The sequence below is a fragment of the Parasteatoda tepidariorum genome, chromosome 9 (genome assembly GCF_043381705.1).
Source record: "Parasteatoda tepidariorum isolate YZ-2023 chromosome 9, CAS_Ptep_4.0, whole genome shotgun sequence".
Classification (NCBI taxonomy): domain Eukaryota; kingdom Metazoa; phylum Arthropoda; class Arachnida; order Araneae; family Theridiidae; genus Parasteatoda; species Parasteatoda tepidariorum.
Genome location: NC_092212.1, coordinates 41080792 through 41091838, shown reverse-complemented (window position 1 = coordinate 41091838; position 11047 = coordinate 41080792). Strand labels below are relative to the sequence as shown.

Genomic DNA, 11047 nt, shown 5'->3' with positions numbered 1-11047 from the left:
ATTAATATTTCTTGTACATTGAAAAGTGGAAAAATTCTTTTTAACCCTTTTACTAAGTAAAACAGTCAGTACCAAAAATTTTTACCCTTTTATTTTTTGTCAAAATTCTGTATCGTGTTCCATTAAATGATACAGAAAGATTTGAAATATACACCTCATCATTTAATTCACGAGTATAATAATATAAAACATGTATAAATTCCTAAATATGAAGGTAAGTGAAGAAACAAATTAAGAATCTAAACTGAAAAAATTATGCTTAAAAATTACTCTAATAAAACGATGCGTCTCAATTAAAGAAATCAACTCAATGGGCTGCTTTATAGATCCGTTAATCAGTACTTTAACATGTTTAATTCATCTCTTCTTAAATCATTGTTAATTCTTTTCATTATTTTTTTTACGGAAGAATTAGTTAACTGTTAAAACCCAGATGAAGAATGAGAATTTTTTGAATTGTTAAATAAGATTCGGGAATTATCATAAAAATTCAGAATTTATACGAACTCCAATTTTTTATTCAGTTCTATTCCTGCTGCTCTATAGATCCGTTAATCAGTACTTTAACATGTTTAATTCATCTCTTCTTAAATCATTGTTAATTCTTTTCATTATTTTTTTTACGGAAGAATTAGTTAACTGTTAAAACCCAGATGAAGAATGAGAATTTTTTGAATTGTTAAATAAGATTCGGGAATTATCATAAAAATTCAGAATTTATACGAACTCCAATTTTTTATTCAGTTCTATTCCTGCTGCTCTATAGATCCGTTAATCAGTACTTTAACATGTTTAATTCTTCGCTTCTTAAATCATTGTTAATTTTTATTATTATTTTTTTACGGAAGAATCAGTTAACTGTTAAAACCCAGATGAAGAATGAGAAATAATTGTTGAATTGTTAAATAAGATTCAGGAATTGCCATAAAAATCCAGATTTTATATGAATTCCAATTATTATTCAGTTCTATTCCTGCTGCTTTATAGATCCGTTAATCAGTACTTTAACATGTTTAATTCATCTCTTCTTAAATCATTGTTAATTATTATTATTATTTTTTTACAGAAGAATCAGGTAACTGTTAAAACCCAGATGAAGAATGAGAAATAACTATTGAATTGTTAAATAAGATTCGGGAATTGTCATAAAAATCCAGAATTTATACGAACTCCAATTTTTTTTTTTTAGTTTTAAAAATTACAGTTAACGAGATAGGTAAAAAAAAGCATGCTACGAGATTTTTAAAAGGAATAACATTTGTAAATAGTCAAGTTCAGAGCACTCAGGACCGGCGCAAGCTTTGTTCTGTTGTAAGCATAACACATTAATTTACTCTTTTAAATCTAAAATATGACAGTTTATTCATCAGTTGTAAAAATTAAGAAAAAAAATTAAAGTACAATTAAAATACTATTTTAAAGAAATGTATTTCATATAAATTAAAAGTATATTGTAAATATTAATTTAAAGTGAAATATTTCAATAAACGAAACAAACATTTTTTCATTACACTAGCACTGAATGCATTTCTGTTGTTATAACTTTACCTTCTCTTTTTGAGATGGTATAAACATAGAGTTTAAAAATTTAATAAAAAACTATAAAATTTCAAATGCTTCGATTGCACAAAAAATATCAAAATATAAATTTTTATGAATATGAAACCAAAAAATATTGCTTAGTTAGAAACGTGTTACTGCTAAATCAAGATAACCGGGCTAACACCCACAATCAAGTAACATAGCTTCAATACAAACATTTGTGTATTAAGATTTTAAAGATAACTTAACTATTGAGTTCTCATCAAAGCAGACAAATGATATACATCCATATTGTGTAAAGAACCATGAAATGAGGAATATCCGCATTGTTATCGTCTGCGTTTTCCGTGATGCATACGATAATTTTTCTGAAAACAAAATTAAACGAAAGTGAAAAGATTTTTTTTTAGCTGAAGTTTGAAATTAGTCACCATATTTTCCTAATATTTCCGAAGATAGATATAAATAGGCTGATTAAAAACTGATAATTTCCGCAAAAAAACTAATAAATAAAGCATTTCCGCTAGAATAGTCAATAAAGCTCATCTGTGTGTTTTTGGTATCTGTTTTTGGCATCAGTTATGATGGAAGAATAAACGACAAAGCAAATTTCCTCGTTCCTTTGTTGTTAAATATTTTTTTGTAAACTGCGTACTCATTAAACTTACCCTTAAGGAAAGTAAAGTTGGACAAGTTTCATCGAACGCTAAATAGAACTCACGTGAGGAAATTTGATTAAAAAAAACTTACCTATTTAAAATACAATTATGAGTACTTCTTGTTTTAAATATATTTTTAAAAAGCAACTTGCTTTGTTTTCAGATCAAAAATAACCCAGTTTCTTTTAAATAAAAGCATTTTTTTATGTGATTTTATTCCTTGGAAAAAGCCGACATTTTTGATATCTTTTAAGTTCTTGAAAGTTCCAAGGAGTATATAAAAATTATCTATCATATTAAGCTAAATTAATGTTATGAAGTATATTAGTTTTCTAAAAAAATTCTTAAATTTGTTAAAATTTGTCAGTATCTATACAACAAACGACGCAGGATAAACTGTACTTAATAATCATTTCATACATAGTTTTCATTCGAGAAAAATTTTCTAAATAATTTAGTAAACTTTACTAAAATTAAGCAACTGAAAAAGAATTATATAATTTATTTTCCTTTTATGAAATTTTTATAATAATTTTAAACTAAGTAAAAAAATATTAATTGTAATACAAACTTGATTCAATAAAAAAAATGGCACTAATTATTTTTTACAGGTTTTATTTAGTATGCCGTTGGTTTTCAATGTAATAAAAATAAATTTTACATGCATTATTAATATTTCTTGTACATTGAAAAGTGGAAAAATTCTTTTTAACCCTTTTACTAAGTAAAACAGTCAGTACCAAAAATTTTTACCCTTTTATTTTTTGTCAAAATTCTGTATCGTGTTCCATTAAATGATACAAAAAGATTTGAAATATACACCTCATCATTTAATTCATGAGTATAATAATATAAAACATGTATAAATTAATTGATAAATATGAAGGTAAGTGAAGAAACAAATTAGGAATCTAAACTGAAAAAATTATGCTTAAAAATTACTCTAATAAAACGATGCGTCTCAATTAAAGAAATCAACTCAATGGGTTAAATGGCATGTAAATTATATCAAGCGTTGAATCAAATAACAACAGAATAAAAAAAATCAGATACACGAACAAAATTATTTTTAAATTAAAAAATTAATATTAATTAATTTGGTAACAAAATTAATAAATAAATTAATGGATTCAAATTGATGAGTTAATTGTTTTATAAATAAAGCAGATTCATATTGAAAAATTAAATGTTATGTGTACCAAGAGGTTATAATAGTATTTTAATTTAATAATATTATTTTCTTTGTATCACAGTTTCATTTAGACTTCCTTAGACAGAATATTACTAATTATTAATGGGGTATTTTATAACTTCTATAAAGAATATTACAATTTAACTTTAGGAATGAAGGGAAAAAATTATATTTGAAGGACACTAAAAAAATTAAAATGTTTTAATTTTTTCATGTGACTTTAATGTGAAAGTCAAGCAAGAGTCGAGATTATCTTTAAAAATTATCAAAAATGATGGTTTTTTACATTCTTTGTTCTTTTATTTATGCTAAACCTATTTTTTAAAATTATTAATCTAAGTCAGAACACAATATGTTGTATCGAAAGTAAAACAAGTATTAATAAATTATACACATAGATGTTAAATTACTAAACATAATTGTTTTTTAAAACTTCTTAATCTCTAAAGTAAGTAAGCATGTTATGAAGGATATCTAAAGTGTTGTTGTTGCAATTTATTTACGTTGCACTAGAGTTGTGCAATGGGCTATTGGCGACGGCCTGGGAAGCATCCCCAAAGATGATCCGAAATTTTGATACTCAGCAGAAGGGGTGATCTGCTGGGAACCGTGATTTAACGATCAGGATACCCAAAGCGGATGAAGCAGTAAATTAAATTGCTTAGTTACTAAATGTAATTTTTAAAATTTTTAAGTTAATCAGTAAGTAAAGTAAGTAGTCTTAACTACCAAATGTAAGTTGTAGCTAGTTTTGATGTGATTGAATAAGGTATATATTGTTTGTTTACGAAAAATTACATTTCAAAGTATACTAGTTGCAAATCACAATCATGTCACAAAAAATAGTCATTAATTTAAGTAAACAATAATAGAAAAATGATATGCTTGTACGAAAGGGGTTTAACAGCTGTTCGATTGTTTGCAAAGAGGAAACGTTCTGATCCTTTAATTATAGTTTCCACAACATTAATCACGTAATGACATGTTTCAGATTAAGCTAATAATGTTCTAACATTACCTATTCTTAGTCTAGCATACTTTAACTGCCAAATTGTATTAGCAACTATTTAAAGCATAAGTTTATGCTTAAAAATATGTTCTATAATGTTTATAGTGTTTGTAGGATTATATTAGAATGTCAGCATATTTGCTAACGAAATCGAACAATTGCAAATTAACTTTATTCTAATCACTGTACAAAATTACAAATACAATACAAGAAGAACATGATAAAGATGATTAAAATGTAGCAAATATAGTAAAATGTCTAATTAACATTTTAAGTTTTTAATGATCTGCTGTTGATACAAATATAAACATTCGTATTTGGGAAACGAGTGGTGATAAAATACTTATTTAGTCTGAAAATAAATTTAGCTTATTTATTTTTTTCCCTTGGATATCAAAATTTAAAATAACTGATACTGATATCAATAACATACTTTAAAACGCATACTGATATCAGTATTTTAAAATCATCACTGCAATCAAATTTGGGTATATCTTTTATCACATCATAATATTTCATTTATATCTTCGCTTGTATTAATTGCGCTTATATTTACAATGAAAACTTTTGAAAATTTAGTTTAGATTAAGTTTCAGGGTTTTTGGTTATTTTAAAGTAACTTTCGGTTTTTCAAAAATTTTTTAAGTTTACTTAGATTTTCTGATAAGTGAAAACAAAACAAGCATATATCTTAAGATTTAAAGTGATTTTTTGATTTTTAAAGCTTAAATAAAAATACTAAAGATGAAAATCATCTTAAAATAATAATGGATTTCGTTTCTTTAAAAAAGCATCTACTCAAATTTTTATAATTTTCTGAAAAGGGATTGGATTTGAAACAAAAGGCTTCGATGCAAGTTGTTATGCATCAAGACGTAATTACATGTTTATTAAAATTCAAAAACTAGCTTCTGTTTCCCAGATGACCAAATATTTTTAAAAAATATTTTAGCTCATTATAAATTCCATTTTCCGCTAGGTGCAGATGTCTTATAAGACCCACCACCAAAAAAGGAGTCTAGTAGGCGAAAAGCTCGCGTGAATCATCTGCTAAGGTCGTTTCGTAGGTAGCGGGACAAGGATCTGGTTGGTTCGCACAAGCAACTGAAAGTGGAAAGGTTTTACCAAAATCTTTCACTTTGCTTTCAAAACTATAAACTTTTATCTGTGAGTGGGATTTGCATGAGTTTGAAAGAGAGAGAAAGAGAGTTTGAGTTGTGTCTGGTCGCATCACGTACTAGTTTCCTAGAAGCCCACGTTTTGTTGCTTTTGGAGGCGGAGTTGCAGGATGACAATGTTTGTTCGAATGGAAAAAAAGGTGAATGGTTGGTGTTGATGAGTATTCTTCGCGGAGAAAACCGTCTAGTGATGATGACATAGAAGCTCAGCAGTTACAGTTAAAAAGGAGAGAAATGAATAATAAAAGTGGGAGTCCTCTGTATGGGGTCAAAGCGTGGAGGGATTTTTTTAAGAAAGCCACGTAGCTGTTTTCCTTAATGTCGCGTTCAGTTTTTAAAATATTTCACTTGATTTTAAGCGAATCAGAAAATAAAAGCCGTATTTCATATATAAAAAATAAAATCCATGAAACTGGCATTTATTTAGGTTCCAAAAAGCTAAAAAGTGAAACTTTTATTTTAAAATAATTATTTCAATTCATGTAGGGACAACAAATAAATCTAATTTCAAATCACCTGTGATTCCAAATTAATTTCGAAAGACAATAAGTAGTCATATGTATTTTACTTTAGTACGAGTTTCACGTTAGTACGAGATATTTTGATAAGTAGCTCTCAATTTTTCTGCTAAATCGACAGTAACTTTTGTAATTGAATATTTTTTTACTCTCTCTATAGCGTCAGAAATTACAATTTGCTAGTTAAGCATGGTATAAATACTTTTTTTAAGGATTCGGAAAGGTATTAGGAATGAAAGGGGGTAAGGGAAAGAGAATTTTATCTAAAAAACATCAAAAAGGATTGATAAGGATATGATTAGTTCGACTTAAGTCATTGGTAAATATCAGAGAGAAAATTGATAAGAACATGGTTAGTACTAGAGTTCCAAAAGACATAAAGGTATAAAAACTGTGTATAATCATTCCGTGTAAATTTCTCAAATATATAAAGCAAGCAAGTAAAAAAAGGCATGGTTAGCTGACATAATAGCAGGTATGAAATCTGGTTTAGCTCATTCTAAATTTTTTAAAGAACATTAGGGATGCAGATTAGTACAGACTCAGTAACGTGACTGATCCACGATAAGTTTCTTAATGATGTAAAGAAAAAAAATGCCAAGAATATAATCATTATGAGTAAATTCCTTAAAGATAAGAAAATTAGTAAAGGTTTGGTTTGTTAGTATAAAATAGCAGTGATGATATCTGGTTTAGTCAATATTTAAAAGACCATTCAGGATGAAAACCAGTAATGGCATGTTTATTCTGAGTTTTTAAAAAATAGAAATGGCAAAAACAGCTAAGAATATTATCATTAAAAAAATTTCTCTAAGTCATCAAGTATGTAAATTAGCAAAGGTTTGGTTAGTTAGTATAAGTTAGCAGGTATGATATCTGGTTTTGTCAGTACTTAATTTTTAAAAGACCATTGGGGATAAAAACCAGTAAAAATTACTCTATGTGAGTTTTTAAGAAACATAAGAGTCATAAATTGCTTAAAATATAATTATTTCGAGGAAATTCCTTAAAAGACATCAGAGATTAAAATTAGAAAATATTAGTTAAGTAATATAAAAACCCTTCATGTAAATTTCTTAAAGATATAAGGGAAAAAATAGTAAAGGCATGGTTAGCTACTATAAGATAAGAGGGGTGAAATCTGGTTTAGCCTATCCTAAATTCCTTAAAGACTGTTAGGGATGCAAATTAATGCATACATAATTACACGATTGATCCATGATATAAGTCTATTCAAAAGGTAAACACACGAGGAACAAAAATTACTAAGAGTATAATTATAGAAAATTTTGTAAAGATATTAGGGAAAAAATTAGTAAAGGTATGGTTACTTAGAAGATGGCAAGATTGATATCTGGTTTAGACCATTCTAAATTCGTTAAAGACCATTACAGATGCAAATCAAAGACATGTTTGCTCCACGTGAGTTTTTAAAAAAACATGAAGGATAAAAAATGCTAAAGATAAAAACATTTCCAGTAACTTCTTTAAAGGATATCAGAGGTTGAAATTAGTAAAAATTTGGGTGATTAGTATAAGATAACATATACGAAACATGATTAAGGTATTATAAGTACTTATAAAATTTTTCTACTGAAAATATGAAGCATTGAATTGGTAAGCGTTTTGAAGATTCATTTGAAGGCTTAAAATATTTTAGATTATATCTCTTTTTTTCCCTTTTAAAGTATTTGCAAGGAAATATAAGAACAAGGAAAATCTTCCAGATGTTTCTAGTAAACTTAAAGAACAGTTGGTTAGAATACGTAAATGATAGTCGACTTACCCTGAAGAGTCGTTCTTTTGTAAACCAAGCATCTTCATCTTCTTCTAAGCCTAAATCAACGTTGAGTTCATCCCTGGAGCGAGAGAGAATTTTTCTACGACTGATCATGGCACTGTAATAAAGAAAATCAATAATCCTATTAGAACAATGAATGGTTTATGATGGATAAATAATAAGAGACAAGTTCAATAAACTTTATAGTAAATCATTGGGCAACCCTTCACGAAACTTAACAAGCCACATAAGGAAAAAAACTGTTACTGAAGTTCTTATTTTAAGACCAATAAATGTTGACTTGAAGAATTATCGCTTGATGTTTGAAAGTGATGTTGCATTTTAAAGACACCAATAAATGTTTTTTAGAAAAACTTCCCCATCGCCCTCCATGTTTGTTTTTTCTGCCGTTCTGATAATTTCGAACGATAAAATAATTCATATTAATGATGGTAACTTTGGCTGATAAAATCTTTGGCATTTTATAATTGTTCAATTAGAAAAGGAAAGTGGATCACTTAAAAAAGAAACTGTTTAGTTAATCTGTTTTAATATATTTAACCGAAGTAGTATGAGTTTGAAAAGTGTTGCTAGTTCTAATTAAAATTGAATTATAAAAAAAAATTTAAATGTTTGCTTATAGTTCACTAACTTGTAATAAACAAGTTAATCTGTAAAAATATTAAGAGACAGGTATATTTTCATAGTATGCCTTAATACATTACATAGCTAATGTAAATCATGGAAATGTAAATTCAGTAATAGTTAAAATTCTTAACTTTATTTAATGGTGAAAAAGATGAGAAAGAAAAGATGAAAAATAAGAACGCAATAATTCGATTTTTTTAGTAATTATTATCACTTAGAATAAATTTCCTTCATCAAGATTTGTATGGAATTAAATTTTCTGATTTCGGTAAGAAAATTTTGCTGCATCAAATTATGCCTTGTAAATTGTTAGATATGTTACCTATATCATAGTTTATTCGAACATTTTTATTTTAAACGAACGTTCTGTGAATAAAACAATAATAACATGTGTCAGAAATCTGGATCTTTAGATTTTCTGAAATAAATCTGATTTGTAAGTAAACGCTCTATTAAAGAAAAAAATTATGTTTTAATATTTAATTTTGTAACAAATCGTTCAGATTAAAATGATGTTTAAAATTTAACATTGTATTTTAAATTGAAGGTTGCTTACAAACTATTACTGCAAACTAATTTGTAAACCTTAAATTGTTTTCATTGAAAAATAATAATAAAAATAACTAACTTTTCTTAATTGAACAACTTAGATAGTAGAAGCCTTATTATTTTGAAATTTCATTTCAGAAAAAAATACGAGAAATCAAGGCTATTTCGGGTAGAAAACTATGTAACAGTGCCAGTATGCAAATTTATTTTAATATTTCTGGTAATCAAATTAAAGCAAATTTTTCCAGTTTCTTAAATCTAAATTACTTAAAATATAGTTTAATAAATTAGTAATAACTTCTATAAGATTAAAAATAGTGGTTTTTCATAAATCTGATTTATTTTAATAAACCAATATGTGATTATTGTGAAATGAAATGATATGTGGTTATTTTGAGTCAGAAATATTAAAAAAAACAACAGTTGTTTAGCATCCTAAAAACTCTGAACTGTGTCTTAAAATGTAATAGAACTTTGTAAAAATAATTGTCACAAATTATAAACACATATTAAAATATTAAAAAAAAAGATTTGTTTTCCTTCCTAATTTTTAAAATTTGTAGCTTAGCGGAAAGTCTTTTCTTCAACTATTGCATAAATTTAAGATAATATTTACAGATAATTAGTTCAGATTAGAGTAAAAAAGAAATTATACGCCAAAAATCTGATTTCAGACGATTTGTTACAGAAGATTGAGAACAAAATATATTGAAACGAACTGTGGCCAACTCCTCGCATAATTTCTTCCTCCTCACGGTTTGTGATATGGTCGAATAAAATTATTCGATGCCGATAAGAAAGTAGAATATTTTGTTTCTCTACGTGAAATTATGACCTGAAAATTGCTAGATTTATTACAGATATCATAGTTCACAATAACAGTTTTCAACCTAAACTGAGCTTCTGTCAGCACAACAATGGTATCAGGTGCCATTTTCGCGACACGAGAAGTCACGTTCCATTGCGACCGGAAACGTTGTTCTGAGATACACAATGGCAACAGCTTACCGTTAATGATAGACGAACTACGACCTCGCGTGCAGATCACCACAGACGATAATCACACTACATATATTCTACGTTCCAACCTGTCGAACGATTAACGGCTTCACGTAGGCTTTTTGCATAATAGTTGTTGCATTGTGTTACAAAATAAAAATGTCAGTAAGCTTAGAATTTTTGAAATATTAGGCCTAATAAAAATTAGTGCTGTAGAAAAATTTTGGTTTAAAATAAAATTTCTGACATTTTTCAAGCTTAGGCAATGTTATGACAGCTGCTAATTAATGTTACTAATAAAGATTAAATATTTAATGATTCAAAAATCTTCAATTAATCTTGAAAAGAGATTTTATAGCTTTCATGTAAGCAAATTTCACATTTGAAAATTGTGATTTCTTTCGAATAGAAAACCAGTTATAGAACTATATATATTTTTGCATGATCTCTAACCAGTGATATGTTTTTAAGCAGTAACGCGGCTTTTAATGGAAAAGATAACATAATGAAGCAGTTTCGTACATAACAATCTTGCATAAGATATGAGTTTTTACTGCTGCGCAATGTTTCGTGCTGTATGGATATATATGTGATTTTTTTTTCAATCTTCTCTGTCCTGTCATTTAAGATAATTGCTATCAAAGTTTAATTTTTTGTATAAAAAATTGTCAGTGAGTTAGTTTTTCTCCAAATAAAAAATCCAAACGTTTGCTTCAAATTCGAAAAAACAAACAAACTCATTTCTGTAACAATCCGTAAAAAGCAATTAAACCTGAATGCCTTTCTAAGCATGTAACGCTAAATTGGGGAGAACTTGGTGATTAATTAAAACATTAAAACCTGTTTATTTAATACAGTTTTGAAAGCATACACATCATTAAAGCGATTTGAACATGAATATTTTCGAATATCCTTACTCTATGCTAAAAAGTATTAATTCATCATTGTGTTGTTTGTTTAAATATATTTTATA

General features: G+C 27.1%; 1 protein-coding gene across 2 annotated transcripts in view; it reads right to left on the bottom strand.

Annotated features, from left to right (window-relative positions):
* Positions 1 to 11047, bottom strand: part of LOC107452839 (uncharacterized) — a 136844-nt gene that overhangs the window by 89522 nt on the left and 36275 nt on the right. For both annotated transcript variants that reach the window (XM_016069452.3, XM_016069451.4), the window contains exon 2: positions 7885 to 7996. In XM_016069452.3, coding sequence (XP_015924938.1) covers positions 7885 to 7992 — 108 coding nt within the window. In that variant the 5' untranslated portion in view covers positions 7993 to 7996. The remainder of the gene's footprint in view (positions 1 to 7884; positions 7997 to 11047) is intronic.